Raw genomic sequence first — 27,904 nt, 5'->3', positions numbered from 1 at the left:
ATGAACGTTGCAAATAGTTTCTAGTAGCTCTTTTATTCCCTTTAAGATTCTTCCAACCATCATCATTTAGTTCCATATTATTAAAAAATAACAACAACAACAACTTAGGGGTGGTTGTGGTCCTAAACGTTGCCCAGCAGCAAGCATCTTCTGAGAGGTGGGCTGTGACTTGTCTGCAGGTGTGTGGCTGCTGTAGGTTTGCTGGTCAAGGGAGGAGGGCAGAGGCCAGCATGGCCTGGCCACGTGTCCCCCAGCAGCCCTCCTGCAGGGCATCCTGGCCTTGTTTTCAGTGTTAAAGATTTAGAAATTTGACATTTTCCCCTTCAATGTCACAAAACAGGGTGTGAGGAAAGGTGCTCAGGACTGAAGGAACAGCATATCTGAGGCACACGCATGAGATCAGATTGCACGGGTCCAGGGAGAGGTGGGTTTGTTGACGGGAGATGAGGTGGAGAGACGCAGGATGGAAGCAGGGGCTGTCGTGATCGGAAACCCCTTTTGGAAGACAAGTCAGCAGCCGTGGAGAGGATGATGGAGTCACAGCCAAGGCTGCAGCAGTGGGGACAAGATGGGAGGCACACGGCAGTCAGGGGAGAGGAGCCCATGACTGCATCCGCGCGTGGAGCTTGGGCAGTTGCAAGAGAGAGAGTTAGGAAGGACCCCAGGAGCAGCAGACAGGGTTGCCGCTGTTAGGGTCCATGCAGCACCCCTGGGTCATCTGTGAGGCTGCTGGAAACCCACCATTGGAGCCAAGTGTCCTCAAAGAGCCAGGATTGGGGCCTTAGAAGCCCCCAGCTCTGGTGGTTTGGTTTGAGCTGTGGCACCTCCAAGCCCAGGGGCAGGGCAGGACCCACCAGCTCCCTAACAGGAGAGTCGGCCTACCCACACCCCTGCCACCTCCTGCTCCATGCCTATTCCAATTTACTCAGATCTCCAGGCCCAGATGGTCCCTAGAGATGCTGGCCCCAAACAGCTGCCACAACTGCCAGGGCCAAGGTCCTGCCTTCCCTGCCCTGCACAGTCTGGTCTGGGGCTCCGGAGGTCTAGAGACCACATCAGGGCTGAGAGCGAGGCCTGTGGAAAAGTCCTGCCCGGCCCCACGGTGGCTCAACTGAGACAGTCAGTGGACACATGGGCTGTCCTACAGCCTGACAGCTGCACCCAGAACCGAGGACCCTGAGGAAGGAGGAGGGCAGCCTCACGGGGAGGAGGGGAGCCCCTCCTCTGCCTTCACCATGGGGAAGGGCTGCCAGGCAGCAGGTTACAGGAACACCTCCTGTGGAACAAAGACTCTGCAGTGGCCTTACTGCACACATCAGAAAACTACACCGCAGTGGTTTACAAAAGACAAGAGTTTATTTCTCTGCCAAGTACAAAGTCTAGAGAAGGCAATCTAGGCATTCCATCACCAGTGGTCAAGGTCTCAGGGAGCCAGACTCCATCTGCCTGCTCCATCCAGGTGCAGGCCTCCTCAAGGTCACCTTTCAGGGCCAAGGTGCCAGTGAGACTTCCAGATGGAGTGAGCAGGAAACAGGGTGAGGAGCAGGAGGGCACAGCTGGCCGTCAACGTGCTTCTTCGTCTATGTCATCGTCCAGAATGCAGGCACATGGCTGCACCAGACAAGGGCGCTAAGACATGCAGTCTTATATTTAGCCGGGCACCCCCCCAAAAAAAAACCCTGATACCAGGACACAACTGCAGTCTCCACCATGATTGTAGAGGGCAGGCTGGCCTCCTCAAGAAATTGGTCCCCCCATGCATGCCTTCCTTGTCCACCTGAGCTGGTGAGACCCCGCTTCAGCCAGGAAGACCTGGGTATGGCCACTCTGTGGCCATACCCCAGGGTCCATTTCCCCATCCACCACCCTGCCAACAGAGTGCCCTAGCCCTTTGGCTGCAGGGGCTCAGAAAAGCAAAACAAACTGGACAGTTTCTTTCTGGGAAAATTCCAATCCCAGATCTTTAGCCTAGGACTTGAGGTGAAGCCAAGGTCACCCAAGTCCCTGGGACCCCTGGCCCAGTCTCACAAAGCAGCAGGCAAGACTGAGGCAGAGAGCCCAGCAAAATGGAGGAGTGAGCCAAGGCCAGCACCTGGAGGGCAGGCTGGAAGGCAGGTCCGGGGGTGGCCACAAACCGTCTGGGGATGACCACACCCACCAGGTGGAGGAGGAGCTGGCCCTGCCTGCCTGGCCTGGACTCAGCCCCAGCCCGGCTTGAACTCAGGCCATTCCTTGAACACAGAGGCGGTGAAGGCCCATGCCCCAGGGGAGTCAGAATTGACACCTGTGGGGCCAGAGCCTGGGAATGAGGGGGAAAGGTTTCCAAAAGGCTAGCCTGGGGCTAGACTGCCAGCTAGGGCAGCCGATTCCTGCTGCTCCATCTGAGTGACACCCCGTGCCAGCTGCTGTTCAGCTCACCTCTGGGGACCAGTGCAATGCTCACGGCATAAGCTAGCAAGGCCCTGTGGGACCCTCACTCCCACACAGATCTGTCAGTGTGAAGGTGAGCACCACCCATGCTCATCCAGACCCTGCTGGCTGTGCTAAGGGCCAGAGTCATACCTGCAGACAGGGACACTCCTGGGTAGACAGCCTGGGCCCACCTGGGTCCAGAGGGGCTAAACTCCACCCACTCCATCAAGGAAAAGACCCACAGGGGTTCCATGAGGTACCTCCAACACCAAAGTCAGGGTTAGGCTGCTCACCTGAGCCCACAGCTGAGGCCAGCAGGCCGAGTGTGCAACGTCACCCCTCCAGACACAAGGCCCCATTCCCTGAACCCTAGCTCAGGTCTGACCCCAAACCCTGGAATGTGCAAGCTCCCGCAGCCCCTCTCCCGTCCCCAGTGGAGGGCAGGGCACCCTAAGGGGGGTTCAGGGTAAAGGTGGGCCTGGAGACTGCTCGAGAAAGGGCACCAAGACGGCAGTCCAGGTCCCCACAGGCCCCCCAGGAGAGACAGCCAGGAGGCAGCACAGCACTGGGCCCTGGAGTCTCATCCACACCTGATGGGCACACGTGGCCTGGGCTTCAAGCAGGCTGGAAGAGGGGCTGAAGCTGGGGGTCGGGCCCAGGGTGCAGGGGCCCTGCCTTCCTTCTTCAACACACAGGGCCGCCCAGGCTCCGCTCCTGGGGCCCGGCCCACACCCCACAGATGCCAGCATTAGATGCCTCCAAGGTCGGAGAAGCCCCAAATCCACTGGCTGCGGAGGCCAGAGTAGGCATGGGGCAGGCCTGAGCAGCTCACCCAGAGCCCAGCACACCTGCTCCCCTTCTCTGGCCGGGCCTCTCCCTGTCCCCTGTGACAGCCCCAGGGTGGGCAGCTCAGATATCACTATCCTTGACCTCCTTAGGGCAGAAATGGACATGGGGTTTAGGGCATGAAAACCAGCACAAGCTCCCAAGCCCACCGCTCAGCAGCCCTCAGCCCTGTAGCCCCTCCAGCGGGCAGCCTGTTCCCATGGGGCCCCAGGACCTGACGCCCCCACACCTTGGAGACGCAGAGCCAGGGAGGCCTCACCACAACTCCAGACCCTCATTGGCTGGCTGGCCCTTTCAAATCCAGCCTGGGCCACCCAGAAGGACAGGCCAGTGCCTCCTCCTGGGTGCCTCCTTCTGGGCTCCTTCAGGGGTTGCAGGCATTCACCACCACAGACAGAAGCCAGGCCTCTTGACCCGCCCCTCTTCTGATGCCTCCTCCAGGGTCACCTAGACATCACAACTGCCCTGACCCCACCCAAACCCCTTTCTTCCACTTGGCCAGACCATGCCTGCCCTTGGCACGGAGACTGTCAGCAATGGGTAGAAGTGCTTCCTTGACATGGTTTACAAGTGGATGCAATGCCTGCTCAAAGCTCCTGTGTGGCCCACTGTGACCTCCAACACAACGCAGGCCATCCCTGGCCCTTTCAGTGTGCCAGGTTACCAGCCTCCAAGGGCAGGCACTGTGGAGGCCTCCAAGCCCATAGAGAATAAAGGCAGGGGGATATTCTGCCTTGATGTGGGTATATCCTCAAACTGAGTGCAGCCCCACATCGTCAGCAGGTGGCCCTCGGCCCTGGGGGAAAGGGAGGGGGGCTCAAGACACTGGCCAGAGCCCACACGATGCTTGTGGTGTAGAGCTCCAGGCCTGGGGCTTGTTTGCCCAGTGCCCTGTCCCAAGGAGCCCTGCCCCACCCCATCCATCAAACCCGGGCCAAAGACCTCCTGAGGTCCCCAAAGACCACAGCTCCCTGGCCCTCAATTCCCATGGCCTCAGCAGGTTAGCACTGGGGGTTGGGAGGGGAGAAACCCAGGACTCCTGGAAGGCTGGGGTCGGGGGCCCTCCAGAGTTTTATTTTCTCATGTTCCTTCCAAACACATTCTGCTGATTCTCAAAATGGCAAAAGCCAAGATGCTCAAATATTAAAGCTCAACAGCTGATAACACACTTGATAATAAAATCAATTATATTTAGAAACAAATTTGATTAAATTCATAAATGAATCATGCTTTTAAATTTAATATGAAATGTGTTAAAATTTATATGCGTGCCAAATTCTATTACTTTAGAGCATTAACAACAACAAAAAAACTGAAGGGGGACTTCCCTGGTGGTCCAGTGTTTAAGACTCCATGCTTCCACTGCAGGGGGCACGGGTTCAATCCCTGGTCAGGGAACTAAGGATCCCGCATGCTGTGTGGCAGCAGCCAAAGAAAAAAAAAAAACTGAAACCAGAAGGGGCTGTCTGCCCAGCTGGCTGTGTCCCCATCCTCCTTTTACCACAGTGGGGATCATGGGCTTGCCCCATCCCCACCTAGGGTGTCACTGTGTCCCTGGGCAAAGGCTCTGGATTCGGGGCCTTTCAGGGCCACACACTGACGTGGCCCTGAATATGTGGGGCTCCAATGTGCTGCCGTGGCCTCCTCACAGACTTCCGTGTGCTGCAGGCCTGGCCCACCAAGGCCACACCATCCCCAACACCGACCCTCTGGGTCTCTTCACTGATGCAGGGCTAGGGCTACCCTTCTGTTCCACTTATGCCTCCATTAGTGGCCATGGCAGATGTGACAGTGATGCAGAGATAAAGGCCCCCTCCTCCCCAAATCTAAATGCAAAGGGAGAACCCGGACCCAGACTGACTCTGCCTGCCAACCCCCACCCCCAGGAGTGTGTTGGTGCCTCGGCAGAGAGGATTCAAAAGGCAGGCCGCTCCTCCAGGACTCTCTTTGGTCCCCAACTTCTCAGACACCCCTCGGCCCAGGGTGAGGTGTTAGGGGCACACTTGACACCCTGGACAGGGCCAGAGGAACTGGATGAAGGAAGGGAGTCACTATCCACTGGCTGGGAAAACCACATGAAGCACAAAGCAATGACCTGCAGACTACAAATACAGGTAGGTATACCCATCCATCGGGGCCACTAAGGCGCATCCTGGACTCTCCTGTCCTTTCCCCTGACATTTCATCCATCTCCAAGCCTCATTGGTTCCTTCGCCCCAAATCAGCACCTTGGATCTGTTCCCTTCTCTTCCTTGGGACACCCACCTGTTCACACGGCGTCTGGGACGGGGATGCACCTTCCCTGCCCCCAACTAACAGTCACGCAGCATTGACTGCTTACCAGGCACAGAGCGGGAAGAAGAGGGACATGGCGGTAAACAAACCTGCAAGCCCTGATGCCCTCAGTGCCGGTTTACTCCGACAGCCTCCTGCCTGGTCCTGGGCCTCTAACCCTCACCCTCCTGCCTTCGCCAGAAGGCTCTGACAGTGCCTCCCCGCTTGCACCGTCCACCGGCCAGGGGATGACGCCATGGCGCCGTATCTTGCACATCTTTCCTGTTCCGTCCAACGCTAAACTCCACCTTCCTAGCCCTGGCTTCTTCCAGCGAGCCTCCGCGCCTTCGCACCAGCTGTTCCCTCTGCCGGGCGCGCCCTTCCACTCTGGTCTCAGCTGCAGTGTCACCTCCTCGGAAGCGCCTCCCTTTCTGCACATTATCTTCTACTCTGCAGTTTGCTGCCCGTGCGTTGTGGCTGCACAACCCCGTCTTGCCCACCAGGCCGAATTCCGCCGGCGCACAAGCTGAGTCTACACGGTCACCCCTCACACCACAAGTGGTAATCGCAAGAACCCATCCCCGCAATGGGCCCGGCCCGCTGAGCCGCCTCCGCGATGCGGGTCCCCACGGCCGGCCGCCAAAGGCCGCAGCACCTGCACACCCCTCCCCTAACCCCGCCGCCCGGCCTCTCCCAGCGCGAAGCTGCGGGGTCTGGAGCCAAGTACCTTGGCACGCCGGGAGGCACGCCGGGAGGCACGCCGGGAGCCCGGTGCGCATGCGCACGGATAGGGGCGGGGCCGCGGCTCCTTTAACCCACTCCGCGCCGGCCCGCGAGCTGCCCACACAGCGCAGCCCCTCCAGCCCCAGAGAGCTACCAGTTTGCCGGCCCCATGAGGGGTGCAGCTAGCCCGGGGCAGCCCCAGACGCCCCTCCAGAGAGGGAGACAGAGTATAAGCGCCCCGACGCGTCTCTCCCCAAAGAGGCCTTGGCCCTTTAACCTTCTCCTCGCTCGCGCCCATTGGCTGAGGCGGTCTACGTCATCGCTGCGCGCCGGACGACGGTGTCTTCCCGCTCCCTAATCCTGACGCCAGAGCGGCGCCCGCTTCAGAGACTGAGGAGAGCGGGAGGAGGTCGCGGCGGCGGGAAGATGTAAGTAGGGGGAATCCGACCCCATCCAAGCTTCGGGGGCCGCCCGCCAGGCTCGGCGGGGCGCATCGTGGAGCCGGCCTGCTCCTCGGCCACGCGGTGACAACGGCGGCCTAGCGGCGCGGCACAGGGTTTGAGAATAAAGAGTGTGGCCCGGGGCGGGCTGAGTGGGAGGCGCCGAGGCCGCGGCCCGGAAGTGGTCGGGGCCGCGCCGGGCGGAAGGGCGCCCTCGCTTCGTCCGCCTCTGCGGCGGGCCCAGTGAGGCCCCCGGAATTCGGAGCAGCCGGGAACTCGGCCTCCGCCCTCGGGGCCCTCTCGCCGGGCTGGAGACCCAGGCCCGCAACGCCGGGCCCTACCCTGGAAGTGCTCGCGGCCCGGCGCCTGGACTGGGGAGTTGTGAGTGAACGCGGACGGGGGGCGGCTTGGTCGCGTGTGGGGCCGGTGCCGGTGGGTGCGGAGTTGCTTTCTGGGATGCCCTGGGTGACCGACTGACCCTCCCTTCGAAGCCATTAATTCAAACATCGATTCCACGAACGTCTGCCGGGTTCCTGTGTGCCGTTCTCGGTGCTAGTCCTTGGGGATAGGCCCCTAATGTCTTGGAGCTCAGTTTGACGGGTAATCTCCAGAAGGGAGGATACGGGAAGGCTAAAATCGATGGAGAGGCGTGGCTTTTTCTCTTTATTTCGCATGAATTGTGCCTAAAATGTACTTTTAAATGGGGAAGGTGCTCTGAAGATATGAGCTGAAACGCCATCTACTCGAGATTTAACTAATTGTTCTCTCCTCTTTCTGGCTGTTGGACGCGCACCTTTCCGGAGGATGGGGGAGGTAATCAAGGTCCTGTGCTGTTACCTGAACTTGTGTAAACAGAGAACCTCAACCTTTGCTTTCTAGTACTCAGGCCACACCCAGCAAAGCGTTCACTTACTTTGTGGTTCTTAATTTTTTAGCGTTTTAAGAATAACCGGTGGTGCTTGTTTTCACAAAGTACATTAGGGCAGATCTTTAGGAAGGCGGTGGGGCCCAGGAATCTGCATTCTGGGCCAATTGGTCAGTAAGGTAGCCATTGGCCACACGTGGCTATTGAGTACTTGAAATATACCTAGTTCAAATTGAGGTGTTTCAAAGACTTAGTATGGGGAGGTGTAGACATTTTATTAATGAATTTGTATACTGATTGGTGAAAAGATAATACTTGGTGTGTAGCCTGTCAAATAAATATATTACTAATAGTTAATTTTATCTGTTAACCAAGATTGTTTGTAATGCAGCTACTAGAAAATTTTAGAGTACTCTTGTAGCTGGCACTCTTTCTATTGGACAGTGCTGCTCTTGTTGACCCTAATGGGGGCAGTCCAGGGACCCCTGTTGAGCATTCAGAGACTGTGTGTGACTTTAGAGTCAAGAGTTTATGTGGGAGAAGAGCCTCCAGAGCCTCTCTTCTAACATTAGCGAAAGTTTATTGAGCCTTGACTAGGTGCCAGATTAACTCCTTTATGGGTTAATTTGGTTTATGTTCCTGATAACTATGAGGTATAGGAACTGTCTGTGTCACTGTACTGCTGATGAGAACTTGAGGCTCAGAAAGGTTAAGTGATTTGTCCAAGGTCACACAACAGAGCTTTGAATCAAACCCAGGCAGGCTGACTCCAGACTCTTAACCATTGGATTATACTCACTGATTGTCCAAGGACACTAACCTTATCCAATGTTGCCTGCTGGGTGTCTATAGTACCTTATTATTTTAAGGCAAAACATCTTAAAAAACTTTATAGCCCTGGAAAAGAGCAGCAAAGGTGATATTCTCTTTTGTACTTTCACTTGCATGTCCAAAGCTGGGCACTCTTTTCTTCAGTCAGAATGTTTATCCAACATTTTGGCAGCACTATTCACATGGAAACAGGATCCCGATTGGTGTGCTGTGTCCAAGTTACTTACAGGAAGGTGAGCTAGAGGTAGTTGAGGCTGACATCCCGAGATCTTTGCTTGCAACTCAAGCAGACTGTACAAAACCTCACTGGAAATACTAAAGACAACAGTCCCGAGGAAACGGGGCACATAATTAATTGTTTGTTCTTGAGTAATATTTACTAATGCTTGTTCACTGAGTACATGCTGCAGTCCAGGTACTTGGCTAAACCCTTACATGTGGTAATTCATCCAATTCCAATGTCTACTTTTTTCCCTCCAACATTTTATTTTTGAAAAAATGTGAACATACAGAAAAGTTGAAAAAATTTTGTGCAGTGAATAGCCACGTCACCACCACCTAGATTCTACACGTTTCTGTTACATTTGTTTTATTTATATCTAGCCACCCATCAATCTTATTTTTTCTTGCATTTCAAAGTAAGTTGCAGACTTTGGTATACTTCCCCCATAACACTTTCATATGTGTATCATTAACATTAGTCAATGTTTACAATGACTACTCTTTAACGGCTTATTTTACTGCTTTTTAAATGTTCATGGGGGACGTTTCATTTGTTTGTGTTTGGGTATTAAATATTTTGATGCCGGTACCAGTCACTTTTGAAATGGTTTTTGCTTACAGTCATATCATATATTCAATGTATCCTACAAAGATTACAGCAATGAAACAAGAAATCTAATCCTATCAGTTGGGTTTTTCTCTGTTCTGCATGCAAATGTGGTGCTGTAGTATTTCTAAAGGACTGTGGAGGGCTCATCATCAAACTTACGAATGAAAAACGGGTATTGTACCGCCTGTAAAATAACAGGACACCACCATCCACACCGTTCCTTAAGAAAAAGACAAGCTGAGGTGATGGTTCTACCTGTGCCTCCTGTGGGGGCGGGATCCCCCCTGAGGAAACAGTGCTGGTCCCCCGTGTGTTCCTGGCTTTGTGGATGCTTGCTGCTTACTGTGTTCCTTGCTGCCTTCTCCTGTGCTCAGCTTTTGACTGCAAAGTAGATATGTTGCCTTGCCAATTTACTCTGTAAATCCTTTTATCTTGTTATTAGGCTGCACTTTGGCGTAAATTGCAATCGATTAGGGATCGTTTCTCAGACTCAAGTTAGAAGTGAGAGTTCAGATAAGTGAGGCCGCCATTGCTGCTTTGAACACCTCAGAAGGGGAGAATGGATTTATCAGGAGTGAAAAAGAAGAGCTTGCTAGGAGTCAAAGAAAATAATAAAAAGTCCAGCACTAGGTAATCCTTCTGTTAGATTTTTCTAGTGCTACTTTGGGGGTGCTCATTGCTAGGGACCCTCAGAAAGGGGAAAATTGGAAATGTCTTGAATTTTACAGTGCAAGTGTCCTAAGCCACAGATCATTTTGCTCTGTGATTGCCTGGGATTTGTGTAGCCCTTTGGGGTTGTGCTGTTGTTTCAGGGTTCAGTCAAAGGGGCATGTAATCTCATACTCTTCCTCACTATCCAGGGCTCCTTCTCCTACCAAACGCAAAGACCGCTCTGATGAGAAGTCCAAGGATCGCTCTAAAGATAAGGGGGCCACCAAGGAGTCAAGCGAGAAGGATCGTGGCAGGGATAAAACTCGAAAGAGGCGCAGCGCTTCCAGTGGTAGCAGCAGCACCAGGTGGGGCTGACGGGTTAGAACATTGCCAGGGCCTCGTGTCCACAGCCACGTCCCTCTTCCTTCCCAAAGAGCCCGCAGAGTGCTCTGTCTTCTTATAAAGGAAACACACTCAGATTTTTAATAGAGACTCTAATTTACGGCAAACTGGTTTGGGGTTTGCTCTGATTATATACAGAGATGGTGTTGGGATTTTTTCTTTTCTAGAGATGTTAAGGAATGGGACATCTTGGGGTATGTGTTTCTCTCAAGTGCTTTTGATTTGGAGTTGTGATTGGATTGCCCTAGCCTGGAGCTTCCTTTTCCTTCTGTTGAAAACCAGCCTGCATTAGTCAGTAGCTGCCTTCCAAGCTGAGTTGGTGGCTCTGACTTGCCAGGCTCCTCTTTTACCTCCCAGTAGGCAAGGCTTCTGTGTAGCTCGGAAGCAGCTCGTTCTTCCTTCCCTATCACTGCACAATATGTATGCTGTTTTCTGTCCCTACCAAGGGCTTTGGCTTAGGGCTGGGATCGGAGGATGTCAGTGTTTGCCCCGCTGGGGAAAGCAGTGGGGCTTGAAAATACGAGGCCAGCGGTTCCTCTTGGGAGCATCTGCAGGCTTGTCTGTTCAGTGAAGAAATGCTGCTCCCACCACTTGTCTGTGACCCCCTCCCTCTTGCCCCTCAGGTCGCGGTCCAGCTCTACCTCCAGCTCGGGCTCCAGCACCAGCACGGGCTCCAGCAGCGGCTCCAGCTCATCTTCAGCATCAAGCCGCTCAGGAAGTTCCAGCACATCCCGCAGCTCCAGCTCCAGCAGCTCCTCTGGCTCTCCGAGTCCTTCTCGGCGCAGGCATGACAACAGGCGGCGTTCCCGCTCCAAGTGAGCTCCCTTCCAGCACCACTTCTCCACCCGGGAGTAATTGGTTTGGGGGCTCTCCCCCAAAACCTGTGAATTATCTGGGGACCTAAATTAACAAACCGGGGGCTGTAAAGTTACCGTAGTTATTATAAAAATAGACCAAAAAAGGAGTTTTACTGTCTTAATAGGATTTTTAATTTTTTTCAATCAGATCCAAACCACCCAAAAGAGATGAAAAGGAAAGGAAAAGGCGGAGCCCTTCCCCTAAACCCACCAAAGTGCACATTGGAAGGCTCACCAGGAATGTGACCAAGGTGAGGAATCCTGTTTCTGTCCAGTGGACAGTGGGGTGCGTCTCTTTTGCAAATTTTCAAAGTGGAAAACTGAAGAAGCAAGCCTCTGCCAGAAGGTGAACTTAGAATGTAGCATTTCGGAGGGCTGACTTGGTGATGTGTGACCAAGTAGAGCACTGGTTAATTCATTTTAATGGAATATATTATATGTATGTGTTTAGGAGATTTACCCCCAGGTTCCAAGGTTGTAGTCATTGTGTGGTGGGTTCTCTGACTCTTACACAAGTGATTAGTGGGTGAGCATTAGTGACCCTTCTTTCTCCCTAGGATCATATCATGGAGATATTCTCCACCTATGGGAAAATTAAAATGATTGACATGCCTGTAGAAAGGATGCACCCCCATCTGTCTAAAGGCTATGCATATGTGGAGTTTGAGAATCCAGATGAGGCCGAGAAGGCGCTGAAGCACATGGACGGAGGTGAGTTAAGCCCTGCCAGCTCCCCTCTGAACCCCTGTTTCTTTGTCCCCTGTCCAAGACCAGCTACCCACCACGCGTAGTGTGTTTAAAACCGACTTCCGGGCTTCGCTGGTGGCACAGTGGTTGAGAATCTGCCTGCCAGTGCAGGGGACACGGGTACGAGCCCTGGTCTGGGAAGATCCCACATGCCGCGGAGCAACTAGGCCCGTGAGCCACAACTACTGAGCCTGCGCGTCTGGAGCCTGTGCTCCGCAACAAGAGAGGCCGCGATGAAGAGTGGCCCCTGCTCGCCGCAACTAGAGAAAGCCTTTTCACAGAAACGAAGACCCAACACAGCCAAAAATAAATAAATAAATAAATAAAGGAGTTCCTTTGGGGGGAAAAAAAAAACGACTTTCAACCTGGCTGCATGAAAGAATCTCCCTGGAGCTCTTTCAAGGTTCCAGTTCTTACTCAGTGGGTGTGTGTTTACCAAAAACATGTTTTGTGGAGCATGATTCTTGAAAAAAATTCATCAAATATGAATATCAATCTGTTAAAGTTTAAGGATCAAATGAACGGTTCCCCCCCCCCCACAAGGAGTATATTATGAATATAACGAAGCATCATTTTTATATGGAAATGTTTTCTTTAATCCTCTCTGAGTCATTTTCTCTCTCTCTCTCTCTTTTTTTTTTTTTTTGGCTGCATTGGGTCTTCGTTGCTGTGTGTGGACTTCTCATTGCGGTGGCTTCTCTTGTTGCAGAGCACGGGCTCAGTAGTGGTGACTCGCAGGCTCAGTAGTTGTGGCACATGGGCTTAGTTGCTCTGCGGCATGTGGGATCTTCCTGGACCTGGGCTCAAACCCGTGTCCCCTGCATTGGCAGGCAGATTCTTAACCACTGAGCCACTACGGAAGCCCTGAATCATTTTGTCTTTTGTTAACATTTCAGCATTTTTAGGATAACTTTGCTGAATTCACAAATTTTACCCATTTCCCATAGCCACTTTTTATTGGGTAGAACGAGTTGTCAACCTTTGAACGCTTGTGAATAGCTTCAAATTTCGAATAGTCTGCATTTGAAGGAATATGGGATTTGTCTGTGCCCCAGCTCACTGCTGCTGTACTCCAGGCAGCTGGAGCTGAGCCGGGACTGCCCACAGCACTGTGTGGGCTGCCACGCCAAGTGGGAAGGAGAGTCTGAAACCCTTAGAATCTTGGCATCCTTGGAGGCCCTCTTATACATTTGATAAATAGCCTCACAGGTCTTTGGATAATTGCCCTTGAGCTCTGGTAGAGTTTGTATACTACAAAATTTTCCTTGGTACTTAGGTACAACTCTTTCAATCTACTTAAATCCCTCTGGAGTGTTTTAGGAGTTAAGCATAAACTATGATCCATCCCTCTGCACATATCAGCTCTTGGCTTTGTTGAGTCACGCCTTTGTTTTAGAGACTGTTGATCTTGTGTATTTGATAGAGTCTGAACACTTGCTAAAAATTTAGGAGACTTGAGCACATTCAGGATGTGTGTGATTATAAATATTCCACGTTGTCTTAAGATTCTGGTAGGACTTTTCTGTGTGTCCCCATATTGTGCTGTGCACCACTGAATGGAACAGCTCCACACTGTCTCCAGAAAGAAAGTGGGAGGGCTTGGCCTTTACTGGCAGCTAGCCAGAGGATGACTTTGTCTCTGTTGTTACCTAGTGCCTGTGAAATCCCTGATTTGGACTGGCTTTTGGCCATGGGCCAGGGCCACCTTAAGCCGTGTTTACTTAAATTGAGCCTTTCAAGTATGTTCTGAACATAGGTCCAAATTCCTGAGTCACCTTAGTACCTCAGAAGTTCCCTTGAAAGTAGGAGCTGAGAAGATAGAAGACCCTCCACCCTTTGGGGGTACACGGGCTGTGCTTGGTCCCCTGAGCAGTCCCTGGACTGGATTGGGGTGCCTTATCCCCTGGGATTCTTGGGTCTGTGCCTCAGTTTTCTTTGCTCTTTCTTTCCCTGAGGTCCTGCAGTTTCCTTGTGCCTCCATTCTGATCTGCCTCCCCTTCCCATTCTACGATTTCATTCACACGTGTGGTTTTAGTACTTGCTGCACGCAGACTCACCTCCCTGAGGCACTTTTTTCAAACTCTTTAGACAGACTTGACAACTCCTGAACATCCTTTCATTTTGTTCCCCACCCCAGAAGTCCCTTCTTCCTCTCGGGCTGCACCTCTCAGGAGATCACAGCTCATCCAAAACCCTGGTGCTGATCATCCTTCACCCCACCCCTGGGCTTGCTCACCTGATCCATCACCAAGCTCCGGTGATTGTACCTCCCCGTTATCCCTTGAGTTCTTATGTTTCACCCCCATCTCAGTCCTGCCAAAGCCCCCTGCCAGGTCTCCTCACTGCAGTGCCCCCTTCACATTGCTCTTAAGAAGGAAGTTCAAGTGCAATACCACCTTCCAGCTCAGGGCGGGGGCACAGCTCTTCCCCTCACTTAGCGAATTCCAGGCTGTTCTTTAGGTGTTGACTTGGATGGTGCTTCCCGTGGAAGGCTATCCCAATGCACTAAGATGAGTCCCCCATTAGGTTCCCTGCTTCCTGGTAGTTTTCTTGAAACCTCCAATAACAGTAATTATGAGGTTCTGTGACCAGAGTAGTTTGTCCTTGTCCCCCCAGGCTCCTCTGTGTCTCACTCACCATGGTATGCCCATAGCTGGCATTGGGCCTGGCCCAGGGTAGGTGCTTGTTAGATATTTTGTGACTTTATCGTTTTTTCAACAGGACAAATCGATGGCCAGGAGATCACTGCCACTGCTGTGCTGGCCCCCTGGCCTCGGCCACCCCCCAGGCGATTCAGCCCTCCCAGGAGAATGCTGCCACCGCCTCCCATGTGGCGCAGGTCACCCCCACGGATGAGGAGAAGGTGAATCACTTTGGGGTCTCACAGGGGACTGATTAGGGCCAGTTTCCGTTTATCTTATTTACAAACATAAAGTGAGGATGATGACTTTGGGAACTTGTCCAGCCCTGCCTGTCCCCTGTGCCTCATGATGGGAGTGGGAAAGCAGCATTGGCACAGGCAACCTTCAGAGCTCATCGTGTTCTTTCCAGCTGGGGAAAGGAAGAGCTGCCTGATTGAGGGACCCTCGGGAGGTGTGGCCCCTCCCCTCCCTCCATGAGAAAACCGAAGGGTCAGAGGAGTAGGGGAGAGGCTAACATAACACCCTTGGCAGAGGCCAGTGTCAGGCCGTTCTCTGCTAGTGGTGTCAGGCTGCACTTTGCACAGCCCTTGAAGAAGAGGAGAGCGCCTAGGGTCATACCTTTGGTCTCCAGAACATCTGTGTGTCTCCCAAGGGTTCTGTGTCAGTGACATCCAAAGGGAGCTGTCCTGACTGGAGTGTTGGAGTGTGAAGCTGTGTAGAATTGTTCCCGAAAGAAGGCAGCTTTACCCCTGCGGTCCCAGAAGCGGAGCTGCTCCCGGGGCGTGGGTTTCGTGTCTGATGTGGTTTCTCCTCTTCCCACAGGTCACGTTCCCCTCGGCGCAGGTCCCCCGTGCGCCGGCGATCCCGCTCCCCTGGCCGCCGCCGCCACAGGAGCCGCTCCAGCTCCAACTCCTCCCGATAAGCAGGGCCACCGAAGCTCTGCCCTGTGACTTGTATCCCATCCAACTCAACTTTTGTCACTTTCCTAGCAGAAGGAGGATCGGTAGGAAAGAAATCCTTCACTCAGGGGCAGGCTTCGGAGGTGAAGGCAGTTAATTGCTACATTTCCCCTGGCGGCAGGGTTCCGGCTGCAGGAGTGTTGTTGGTTTGGGGTCGTGCTTATAAAGATGCCCTCCAGTTTTCTGGCTAGAAAGCTTCCACATTTCTAGTTCCTAAGAGTCAGTTTAGTGGCAAAGCCAGCAGGGATGAGCAGGGGGCTCCAGGCAGTGGTACAGCCCCAGCCTGGGAGCATGTTTTCCCATTTCACAGATGCCGTGGGGCCCATCTGGTGGGCTGGTCGTGCCCTAACCTGTTGGCCTGCAGGGTCCCACAGGAAAGGGTGTGCTTTTACGCAGCTGCCATTCCTGTTAGTGTGGCCCTGCTCCCCTGCTCGAGTCCTCTTCTGACCTCTAGGGCCAAATACCCAAAATGGTTCTTTTCACATGTACTCATGTGCGTGCACACACACAGACACACAAACCCACATCTCCCTTTCTCTCTGAAACTGGTAAGTTGAAAGCCAGCTCTGTCGGGTCATTACAGAACCCCCCGTTGTGTTGGTATTCATGGTGGTTGTGCAGGTTACCTTGGCAACGTGTACATTGCTTTTTTGGCTTTTATTGTACAGTCAGTACTATACATTTTCTGTTTTGAGTTTTGTAACTTTGTAGCATTTTAGATAATATTGTGTTTGTACTTTGTTGTGTAGAGAAAAGAATTGTGTTGAATAAACCTAGGATTAGAGTGCAGCTCGAGTGTTGGGTTCGCTGCCTCCTTCCTGTCCCTTGGCCCCAAAGGCAGCTTCAGTTGTGAGGTAATTAAACATTATTGTCTAAAAAATGTTTTGGTTTCATTCCCAAAGTCACAGCTCCAAAACCTCTCAACCAGAAAAACACTGGAAGTGTTTATGAGTGTTGGGCTGCTCCTTGGCTAGACACATTTTATAAAGAGGTGTTTGTTTTTTGTTTTTCTTTTTTGGCCACGCCATGCAGCATGCAGGATCTTAGTTCCCTAATCAGGGATCAAACCTCTGCCCCCTGCACTGGGAGTGCTGAGTCTTAACCACTGGACCACCAGGGAAGTCCCAGAAAGAGGTGTTTTATCACCTTTATATCCGGGAGCTTTGAATTCTGCCTGACCAGAAATGTGGATTTCATTTGCTGCTGCTATTTTAGGTGGCCATGGAAAAACTACTTTCCACCTCAAAAACTGGTTTGTTCCACAAGGAACAATTGAAAACACTTAAGATGTTACAAAAACAAAAGTCTCAGTTGCCCCCTGTACTTGGCCCTTGGCCCTTACCGTGTCCAGTGTTCAAACTGAATGGTCAGAACAGTGTTCAGGCAGGATCAAGCAAATACAAACACGAGATGTCTCCTTCCCCTTCCTTGTGGGGAGCACTGCAGTCCCACAGTGGTGTGAGGGCGCCTCACCCCCTTGGGGAAGGTGAAGGGTCAGTTCTTAGTCACCAGGCTATGCTGCCCCATGCCTGCGGCTAAACCACCAGCTGTGATTCCTGGTCCCCCCCGCAGGCAGGAGGCGGAGTTCACACTGGCCCCCATCAGCACCCGCTCTAGCATCCTTTCCAGTGCCCACAGCTCTGCTGGGGGCTCTGCGAGGCCGCAAGCTGCCAGGATCCCCACAGTCCCTGACTACCGCTCAGCTCACAACCCTCTCCGGAACTCGCACACTCCGTGACTTACTTGTGGTTCCGGGCCTGGGCGGCTCGATCTTTGCGTGGTGGCGCAGCTGCGGGTCGTGGGGAGCGCGGCGTCTGGCCTGTCCGGGCCTCCCTACCGGCGCCCCTTCACCCCGCAGCCCCAGCGTCCTGCTCAGCTAATGCCGAGGCTCCGCCCACTCGGGCCTCCGACCGCGGCCTGGGCCGGGCGCAGCCCCCGCCTCCCGGAGGAGAGGCCTGGGCCCTGGGGGCGGGGCGGGCGCAAGGCCACACCCCGGCGCCGCAACCCCGACCCAGCGCGGTCAAGATGGCGCTGGCGGTGGGAATGCGCGTCTCCTCGCGTGCCCTGCCGCGCCCCTGTGCGTGACCCGGGGCGGGGGCCGGGTTGGGCAGGGGCCGGGGCCGTGCGGGCGCGGCAGGCTAACGGGCCTCGCGCTGCCCTCCGCAGGGGCCCTGCTCCAGGGCGCGACCATCAGGCGGACGGAGCCAGCGGCCGGCGGCGGGGACAGCGCGCGGCGCTTCGGGACCCAGCGGGTGCTGGTGGAGCCGGACGCAGCCGCAGGTAAGCGCCCGGAGCGCGGTCTCCCGAGCGCCCGGCCGCCCGGCTGTGGGGAAAGAGGGGGGCGCTGGCAGCAGAGCGGGCTTCATTGGGCAGTGCGTTTGATCTCCCCCAGCTCCAGGCCCAGACCTGGAATCCAGACTCGGGAGAACGCTCGAATTTCTCAAGGCCACGGGATAAAGCCCAATTTTAAAGGCAGTTTCTGTTGAGTTCAAAGCTTAAGGGTCATCATTCTAGGTGTTTTCGCCCCCCAGTTCATTATGAAGATAAAAATATTTCAGTTTTTAAAGTTTGGGGCCTGTGCTCCTTAGCTGTTAAATTGGGAACTAAAATAATTGGAAGTACTTCAGAATAAAATATTTTAATTTTTCTTAATACTCCCAAGTGGCACAGAACCCAGCAGATATTTTTTTAATTAAAGCCAGGAGCCACAACTGAAATCACTCCTACCCACTCCATCAGAACACCTCTTAAAAGTCTCCAACGGGGATTTTAAAAAGATAGAAAAAGCACTTTTGAAAGAGAAACCAGTGCTTTCTCTACCAGAGAGCACTTCAGAGCTGGGTCCTGAGCAGGCTTGGCATCGGGGACGTGCAGTGTCAGATTTTAGGACAAGCTGTCTCATGACCTCCCAGCTCCTGGCCTCAGCCTTTAGATGCCCCCATCCCCACTCCACTCTGGCTTGGCAGGGAGCCAAGCTCCTCCCCAAATGGGGCTACAGCCTCAGCCCCCCTGAGCACCCCAGACACACACAGGTTGTGCAGCACTGCCTGTGCCTGGACTGATGTCAGGGCACCCACCGTGTTCCTTGGTTCAGTTCTCTAGTTTAGCTCCTCTCTGGGTTGGGGGCTGCCCGAGCCAGGTGATGAGGGGCCCAACTACGAGTCCAACAAAAACCTGAGTTTCTGAAAGGATCGTTTCTGTGACAGATTTGAATATATATCAAAAATTGCATAAAACACATTTTTAAAGTATTGGAGTAGGTGGTGGTGGTTGCACAAGATTGTGAATATGCTTAATACCACTGAATTGTACACTTAAAAATGGTTTGAGGGGCTTCCCTGGTGGCGCAGTGGTTGAGAATCTGCCTGCTAATGCAGGGGACACGGGTTCGAGCCCTGGTCTGGGAAGATCCCACATGCCACGGAGCAGCTGGGCCCGTGAGCCACAACTACTGAGCCTGCGCGTCTGGAGCCTGTGCCCCGCAACGGGAGGGGCCGCGATAGTGAAAGGCCCGCGCACCGCGATGAAGAGTGGCCCCCGCTCGCCGCAACTAGAGAAAGCCCTCGCACGAACCGAAGACCCAACACAGCCAAAAATAAATAAAGTAGCTATAAATGTATGACATAAATTAAAAAAAAAAAAAATGGTTTGAATGGTAGACTTTCTGTTATGTAAACAAGTAAGAAAAAAATTATCAGTGAGACAATTTTTTACCAAAGTGCTTTCCCACCCCACCATGGAAGAACTCGCTAGCTTCACCAGCTTATCGTGGTAGAAGGTTGAGTTTGAGGTCAGAAAGCCAGGCTTGGTTCTGTCCTCCCTGCCAGACCTGGGTAACCTTCAGGCATCTTGAGGCTTAGAGGAATTAATGGAATAAAAGTGCTTTTTAAAATGTTTTCATTTGAGATTTCCCTGGTGACGCAGTGGTTAAGCATCTGCCTGCCAATGCAGGGGACAAGGGTCCGATCCCTGGTCTGGGAAGATCCCACATGCCGTGGAGCAACTAAGCCTGTGTGCCACAACTACTGAACCTGTGCTCTAGAGCCCACGTGCCACAACTACTGAAGCCCATGTACCTAGAGCCCGTGCTCCGCAACAAGAGAAGCCACCGCAATGAGAAGCCCACACACTGCAACAAAGAGTAGCCCCCGCTCACCACAACTAGAGAAGAGCCTGCACGCAGCAACAAAGACCCAATGCAGCCAAAAATAAAATAAATAAATAAATTTTAAAAAAAGAGAAAAGAAACTTACCTCCAAACCAAGTTTGGGAGCTCACTTTTGAAAGTTTTGATTGCTTCTTATGTATACATGTACATACCTGTAGCCAGTTAATAATTATGTCTTCCTCATAAATCATAGGTCTCAAAAGAGTCTCTTTGCCTTCAGGACTTAATTCTCATTCCTAGAGAATGGTTTGTGTTAACTATCCAGAGATTTCCAAGGCCTTGACCAGGGAAATGTACCCTAAGTGAATGGTGGCATTTTGAAGCCCTTGGGGTCTGCCCTTGGGCCAGGCAGTGAGAACAGATGGCCCCAGCTGGCCCAGGCCAGCAGCTGCACTGTCCACAAGGGCAGGCCCTGCCACTCCTGCTTTCCCTGCTGCTGGCAGTATAAATGAATAGATGGAGCATTTAAGAACATCTGACCCCTGATATTCTTACTCTCAATCCTTAAACAAGCATGAACCAGAGGCCCCCACTGGAGTTCCTCCTTGCACATCTGGTTCTTAGAGTTTGCTCACTTACTCAAGAAACTAAGGCCATTTCCTACTCCCCTGAGGATGTAGGACTTACATCTGGGAGATAAAGATCAACAAAAATTTGTACATAAATGTTCATAGCAGTATTATAATGGCCAAAAGGTGGAACTAACACAAGTGTCCATCAGCAGATGAATGGATAAGCAAAACATGCTGTACACAGATAATGGAGCGTTATTTGATCTTAAGAAAGAATGAAGCACTGACACATGCTAATACATAAATGAACCTTGAAAACAGTAAATGAAGGAAGAAAGACAGAAAAGGTCACATATGATTCCACTTATATGAAATGTCCACAATTGGCAAATCCATAGGAACAGGAAGGAGATTACTGATTGCCAGGGGCTGGAACAGGAGGAATGGTAACTGCTGATGGGTACAGGGTTCCCTTTCTTATAAGGTATATGAATCTCACCTCAATTTAAAAAACCCAAAATCTGTGTAGCTTCCCATGGCCTGGTTGAGGGTGCAGGGTAGTTGGGGGCACCTTTCCCATGCTGGGTATGAGTTTTGTCCTCTTCATTTTCAAACTAGGGGTCGCCGTGATGAAGTTCAAGAACCCCCCAGTGAACAGCCTCAGCCTAGAGCTGCTGACAGAGTTCATTATCAGCCTGGAGAAGCTGGAGAATGACAAGACCTTCCGAGGCATCATCCTGACTTCGGTGGGTGCTCCTTAGCTCCCCCAAGGCTCCAAGTTCTCAGGTCGAAGTCCAGACTCGGGAGCCCTCCTACACACTTCACATGGCAGAGAAAACCCAGGCAGCCCAGGCGCGGGTGCCACCACAAGGGGCTTCCAGGGGTTGTAGTCCTGGGTGTGGGGGCTCGAGGGGGCCATGCCATGGGCAGCTGGTTCTCCTGCAGGAGGCTGATCCCTAGTTCCCAGGCCACCTCCCAGGTCATGCGGTTGTGGAGCCAGACCTGGGGCAAGTCTTGACCCTCCACACCCTGGGCCAGGATGTAGGTGAGGGCAGGTGACGTTTTTGCAGGATACCCTTGAGGCCACACGACCTCACGAAGGGTGGACCCTGTGCAAACTTGGCAGCAGCTTCCTGGGGCACCCACCCAGGCCGGCCCCAGTGACGGTGCCCATCCCAAAAGCTGTGCCCTCCATTCCCGTCTGGACAGGTCCTAGAGTTGAGGTCTCAGAGGGCAGGCTTTTCCCTTCTGAATTCTCGAGGGGAATGGGAATGGCAGCATTTCCCCTACAAGCCAGCAAATGCTGGTAACGACAGGACTTCGTTGGGTCAGGAAGAGCACTGGGGTCACCTTTCAAGTTAGAAGGAGCCACAGACAGCATGAGCGTCCCCCAAAGCTAAGTGCCACAATACTAGAGACCAATGGGAACACCTTGGCCCCGCCGTCATTAAAGGTGCAGGAAGGAGACAGTCACAGCCTGCTTCCTGCACCTTTTAGACCAAGGTTTGGAATGTCCACTGTGGGCTCGCACCTGCTTCCTTAAACCCTCAGGTTGTCCTGGGGTGGCCTGGAGTTGCAGCTCTGGAGAGCCTGGCTGCCTCTGACGAGGGGACCCATCACTGTGCTGGAGTCACGGACCAGCAGGGGACCCTCAGGGGCTGGCCTGATGCATGCACCCAGTGTGTCCTGTGAAGCTGGGGTTTGCAGAGCCAAGCCTTGCCCCATCCCATGGGAGTGAGATGACCTTATTGCTCCAAGGGTAGGACTGATACTGGGTGTAGATCATTTGAGGGAACTTTCTGACCTGCCTAGAGATGCTGAAATTGCCTAGGAATTTTTCACCCTGGATAATTCCTGAAAATACTCCATTTAAGGTGTCATTTCATAGCCTGACGTTTTCTTTATTATGCTGTGAAAATGAGAGAATTGCATGTCACCAAAGATAGGACCTTTAGAACAAAAGAGGGGAAGACCCGTCGCTTGTCCAGGCCCCCAGCCCCTGTGCTCTGGGGACAGGGAGCCAGCATTTGTCCCTCCGGAGCCTGCGTTCTCCCTGCGACAGTGTCCTCCCCCCAGCAATGTGTCTGCACCTCGTGTTCTGTATCAAGTGCCTCCTGTGTACGTAGCACAAGGCCTGGCCCAAAGTGGGTCCTCAGCAAATGTTTTGGAAGGACTTGTGTTAGTTGGGGCCACCTTAACGAAGGACCACCAACGGGGAGCAGTGGAGCAGAACAACAGAAATGTATTCCCTCACGGTCTGGAGGCCACAGGTTCAAAATCAAGGTGTCAACAGGGCCGATCACATCTAGAGGCCGTGGGGGAGAATCCTTTGCTTCTGCCAGCTTCGGGGGGGCCCTGGGGTCCTGTACTTGTCTCCACGTGGCCGTCTACCCTTTCTCTGTGTCCAAATCCTCCTCAGAAGGACACCAGTCAAAGGATTTAGGACCCCCATACTACGGTATGACCTCATCTTAACTTGATCTCATCTGCAAAGACGCTATTTCTGAATAAGGTCACATTCTCAGGTACTGGGGTGCGGACTTGACCTTGTCTTTTTCGGGGACACGGTTCGGCCCACTACAGACACGTTGCTGAATCACAGAAATCACGGAAATAGGCCAACCCACATCCGTTTTCATCTGTCTGGCAGAGGCCATCCCCAGCTGGGATTAATGTGTTCGTTTCTCTCGCATCCAGAATAGAGTTCTTTGCCTTTGCTTCCCTCCAGCGCCAGGACTGTGGGCAAGTGCTGTCAGCCCCTCCAGCTTCTGTGCTGAGAAAATGAATTGGGGAGGCAGTGGGGAGGGGGGAGCCAGGAGCTCATGGTGGGAAGAGATTAAGGAGGAAGGCTGAAAAGCTGAATGTCAGTCCTGCCACATCCTCAGAGAGGGAGCAGCTCCATCCCCCTGCTGTCCCACCCCCCCACCCCCCACAGGTGCTGGCTCATGGGTCCCTGCTCCAGCCTGTGAGACAGCAGGACCTGTGAGACAGCAGGACATGGTGTACCAACCACCAGTCTTCCCATCCCTGTGGGGCCTTTTTAGTGACAGGAGTGGAACACGTTCCACGTAAACAAAAAGCCAGCCTGCTGGTATCAGTGCATACACAGGCACGTGTGTATATGAGAAACACGGGGCCGCGTCTATGCCCTGCACTGCAACTTGCTTTTGTCGCTTAATAGAAGGATGTAGAGGACTTCGAGTGTGGCTGCCCCTCCTCACAGACACTGCAGGCAGGGGAGGGGGTTCGGTCGTTGCTGCAGCAGCACATGGTGACCGCGGCCAGTGCTGGTTAGTGATCAGCAACCCCAGGTGCGGTGTTCTCGGGTGAGGGCTGGGGAGCTGCCCCTCCCCTGGCCTGCATTCTTGACAGAGCACCCAGAACCTGGTGCCCATGCCCAGAAGCACCTTCTGCCTTGGTCTGTGCTTCCCACCTCCACTTCAGCGGCTGTGTTGGGGCCTGGGGCGTCCACACAGGACAGATGTGCCTTACAGATCCTTCCCCAGGCTTCTGTCTCACATGTGACAGCCCAGGGCAGAGGTCTGTCTGCTTTTTTTTTTTTTTAAAGCTAACTGCATGATGACCAGACCGCAACAGTGACATAAGTTGGTCCATCTTTTTTTTTTTTTTTAAACAAAAACCATTTTATTTTATTTACTTTTGGCTGCATCGGGTCTTAGTTGCAGCACGCGGGATCTTTCGTTGCGGTGCACAGGCTTAGTTGCCTGTGGCCTGTGGGATCTTAGTTCCCCGACCAGGGATCGAACCCACATCCCCTGCACTGGAAGGCAGATTCTTAACCACTGGACCACCAGGGAAGTCCTGAGGTCTGTCTTCTTGACTGCTCACCACTCCCTCCTTCCCTGGCCAAGTCCTGACAGCTGCACCTTCCAGCCTGCACCGGAGTCTGCAGTTTGCTTTTGGGGTAAATCAGAACGTGTGTCCGCTCCGACTGTCAGGAGTCCTCCCCCGCCCCTGAGTTCCTCTGCCCAGGATGAGTACAGAGGTATGCACAGAGTCCGGTGTGTTTATGTCTTTGGAGGAGCACCTGGCCCTGCTGCCTTTCCTTCCAGTTTGAAGCTGGAAAGAGAAGAATATACCAGGATGCAGAAGGAACAGAGTGCAAGGGAGGTCCAGGCTGCCTCCCTGGAGCCCCCAGCTCTGGGCTCCTGGGGGCAGCATCGTGCTGCCCAAGCATGACCTCAGCTCCTCTGTCCCTTGAGCACCTGTGGGCTCCCTGGGCCCTGGGGCTGTGTTGGCACCGTGGGGCAGACTCTGACGGGGCCCCTGCCCACCCCACACCTCCCCAGGACTGCCCCAGGGTCTTCTCCGCAGGCCTGGACCTGACGGAGATGTGCGGGAAGAACCCAGCCCACTATGCCGAGTACTGGAAGGCGGTGCAGGAGCTGTGGCTGCGGCTGTACCTATCCAACCTGGTGCTGATCGCTGCCATCAACGTGAGTGTCCCCACTCCCGAGGGGCCTCCATGGCTCGCTGCGGGCCAGCCCTTAGGGTGGGGGTGGACGTGGCCCTGCCCTCAAGAAGCCCTCGGAGAGGAAGGGGGCAGTCGGGAGACCCTCAAAGGTGCACAGGTCAGCTTGCCATTACAGACCAGGTGAAGGGGGGACCTAGGGGTGGGGCTGGGGGGGACTTGCTCACTGAGATGGGGGTGAGTGTGGGGGCAGGAACCAGGGCCCATGGTCGACGTGGCCCAGCAGGAGGGTTATGAGGGTGGGGGCAAGTGGGGGATCAGATCTACATTTGGGAATATCACTTTGGCCTAACCTGGGGAAGGCAGGGGTGGGGCTAAGGCCAGAGAGGTGCCAGGAGAGCCTGAGCTGGGTGGAAAGGAGGGATGGCCAGAGTCAGGAAGACTCCATGGGGTGTGGTGGCCGCTGACGGCCTCTGGGGCAGTGGATGTGTGAGATGAGGGTAGAGTGAGGTCGGGCCTCGGAGGACCTCCTGCTGGAGGAGAGGAGAAGAGAGGCCGCTTGCTGCCCTGACATGAGCCTGAGAAAAGAGGGGATGTTCTGGGCCTGAGCGCTGGCCACCCTGCCAGTGCCCGCGGCCTCAGGCTGATGGGTGAGCCGGAGCCCATTGTGCGCACACCCCCCAGACAGTGTTGGTACAGCATCCTGGGGCCTGGAGGCACCCAAGAGCTCACAGCCACCTGAGGCCCTTTCTTGGGACCCTGGCTCTCTGGAAGATGACCGGAACCAGCCACGGCAGCACCCAGAGCCCGGTGGTCCTGCTTCCCCTGCAGGGAGCCTGCCCGGCCGGAGGCTGCCTTATCTCCCTCACCTGCGACTACCGAATCCTGGCTGACAACCCCAAGTACCTCATGGGGCTGAACGAGACCCTGCTGGGCATCGTTGCCCCCTTCTGGTAAGGCTGGGGGCTGCACCCACACTCCACCAGACCCCGGGCTGAGCCCACCCCCCCACCCCCATCTCCCGGGAGCCCTGAGCCCACCGTGAGTGGGTGTCTGCTTCCAGGTTCAAAGACACCTTTGTGAACACCATTGGGCACCGTGCCTCAGAGCAGGCCCTGCAGCTGGGGTTGCTCTTCCGGCCAGCAGAGGCCCTCCAGGTGGGCCTGGTGGACCAGGTGGTGCCTGAGGACCAGGTGCTGAGCACAGCGCTCTCAGTGATGGCCCGGTGGATGGCCATTCCAGGTGAGGGGCATGGGGGGGTGGGGCAACAGCTGTGGGTACTGGTGGGCAAGTAGAGCCCCGTCCCCTCCCCAGCCTGGAGCTTCTGGTGAGACAGGAAGTTCTCAAGCAATTCACAAATGAGCCATTCACAATAGCAGACTGACCTAGTGTCCTGAGGCTGATGTAACAAATTACCACAAGAGGGGGAGTTGCGGGGGGGGGGGGGGGGGTGCTTAAAACAAGGGAAATGCATTCTCTCTCAGTCTGGAGGCCAGAAGTCTAAAATCGGTGTGGGCAGGCCGTCGCTCCTGCCAGAGGCTCTGCGGGAGGCTCCTTCCTGCCTCTTTCAGTTTTGGGGGCTCCAGGCGTCCTTGGCTGTGGCTGCGTCACTCCCATCCCTGCTGTGTCTTCACATGACCTTCTCCCACAGTGTGTCTCTATATCTCAGAGCTCCCTCTCCTTTTAAGGACACCTGTCCCTGGATTTAGGGCCCACCCTGAATCCAAGATGATCTCAGTTACACCTGCAAAGACCTTTTTCCTAATAAGGCCTCTTGCACATACTTTTTTGGGGTCCACTGTTCAACCCACTACACAGACAACTGGAAACAGCTTGTGTGTCTGTGTATAGAAATAGGGCTGCTTGGGACTTCTCTGGTGGTCCAGTGGTTAAGACTGCCCGCTTCCACTGCAGGAGGTGCAGGTTCTATCCCTGGTCAGGGAACTAAGATCCCACATGCAGTGTGGCCAAAAAAAAAAAAAAAAAGAAATAAGGCTGCTTATATCAACTATGGTAGAAACCAGGGATCAGCAGGCTGTCTGTAAAGAGCCAGGGAGATTTTCGGCTTTGTTGGTTACATGGTCTCTGCCATAACTACGGCGCCAGAGCAGGAGGGCGGCCTTAGAGCACGTGAACTAACAAGCGTGTCTGTGTTCCAATAAAACCAGGCCACCGAATTCTGAATTTCATGTAATTTTCACGTATCACAAAATATTACCCTTTTAAAATTTTTTCCATATAAAAATGTAAATACCATTCTTGGCTCTTGATCTCTGGGGGGCCAGGTTTGCCGATGCCTGACACAGACAAATGCCTGAATACCGTGCAGCCATTAATTATGTTGTAAAAGAATATTCAGTGACATGGAAGATATTGCCGACAATATAGTTGAGGGAAAATAACAGGTTAAAAAGGCAACTTTCACAATATCGTCCTGTATGATTTTAAAGGAAATCGATGGACAGTAGGGAACAGGTGGCTTTCATTTTCTTCTCTTTGCTCACTTGAATTTTCTAAGTTTTCTACCGGAGTTTCAGTTGGAACTCTCTTGGAAAGCTTGGGAATACCACTGTCCCGGAGCAGAGCATGGGTTTTCACAGGTGGGACCCATCTTCTTTAGATCACGCTCGACAGCTGACCAAGAACATGATGCGAAAGACCACGGTAGACCGCCTGGTGAAGCAGCGCGACACGGACATCCAGAACTTTGTCAGTTTCATCTCCAGAGACTCCATCCAGAAGTCCCTGCAGATGTACTTAGAAAAGCTCAAACAAAAGAAAGGCTAAGGGCTGGGCTGCCCATGCAGGGTTTTTAGCTGTATGCACCCTTCTGGGGGCCCTGTGGTTCCAAGGGATTTAAAGAAGGCGTTTTCCAATTTAAAAGTACTTTTAGCTCTTTGTTTTGCTCATCCCCCTAAAAGGCCTGTTCCTTGTAGCCATAGTCCCAAGGCCTGTTACCACTCACGAGTACCCTTTGTGCCTGGCGGGTGGGCAGGTGGGCACAGCTGGCAAGCAGTGTCTTGATTTGGGAATCATAAACTGGTACGTGGCACCCTTCTGGACCTCAGCGATGTCACCGTTGAGTGTCTCCTCTCCCAGAGCAGAATAAAGTCCTTGAGTTTCCCATCCCTGGCTGGTGGAATGGCTGACTGCTGGAGGCATAAGGCCAGGTAGTTGTGGGCCCTGGCAAGCCACACAAGAAAAGGAAAAGGGAAAAAGCCCTTGGGCCGCCATGTTTTTTTGTTTGGATGGAAAGCCTGTATAAATTTCAGAGAAATTGGGTGACTTAGAGAGGGAGGAGGGAGGCATTT

The 27,904-nt window shown here is 53.5% G+C and overlaps 2 protein-coding genes across 6 annotated transcripts; both read left to right on the top strand.

Moving 5' to 3' along the window:
• The first annotated feature begins 6,528 nt into the window (after positions 1–6,528).
• RNPS1 (RNA binding protein with serine rich domain 1) lies at positions 6,529–16,270 on the top strand. 5 transcript variants are annotated; one of them, XM_082360434.1, is made up of 9 exons: positions 6,529–6,683; positions 9,666–9,853; positions 10,084–10,239; positions 10,900–11,091; positions 11,282–11,384; positions 11,691–11,844; positions 14,018–14,137; positions 14,602–14,743; positions 15,345–16,270. In XM_082360434.1, exons 2-9 carry the CDS (start codon positions 9,783–9,785, stop codon positions 15,442–15,444), a joined length of 1,038 nt encoding a protein of 345 aa, XP_082216560.1. In that variant the 5' UTR covers positions 6,529–6,683; positions 9,666–9,782; the 3' UTR covers positions 15,445–16,270. The 5 variants fall into 5 exon arrangements, with proteins under 5 accessions (XP_082216560.1, XP_082216563.1, XP_082216562.1 ...); XM_082360435.1 differs by lacking the exon at positions 6,529–6,683 and adding an exon at positions 6,695–7,076; XM_082360437.1 differs by lacking the exon at positions 14,018–14,137 and having other exon boundaries at positions 6,530–6,683.
• Positions 16,271–17,431: 1,161 nt separating this feature from the next.
• Positions 17,432–27,719, top strand: ECI1 (enoyl-CoA delta isomerase 1). The gene is made up of 7 exons (XM_082360455.1): positions 17,432–17,558; positions 17,648–17,761; positions 20,780–20,907; positions 24,472–24,618; positions 25,425–25,546; positions 25,657–25,835; positions 27,214–27,719. Exons 1-7 carry the CDS (start codon positions 17,507–17,509, stop codon positions 27,378–27,380), a joined length of 909 nt encoding a protein of 302 aa, XP_082216581.1. The 5' UTR covers positions 17,432–17,506; the 3' UTR covers positions 27,381–27,719.
• The last annotated feature ends 185 nt before the right edge of the window (positions 27,720–27,904 follow it).

Source organism: Balaenoptera borealis (assembly GCF_965194805.1).
Source record: "Balaenoptera borealis genome assembly, chromosome: 16".
NCBI classification, from domain to species: Eukaryota; Metazoa; Chordata; class Mammalia; order Artiodactyla; family Balaenopteridae; genus Balaenoptera; species Balaenoptera borealis.
This window is presented reverse-complemented; position numbering and strand designations above follow the sequence as displayed.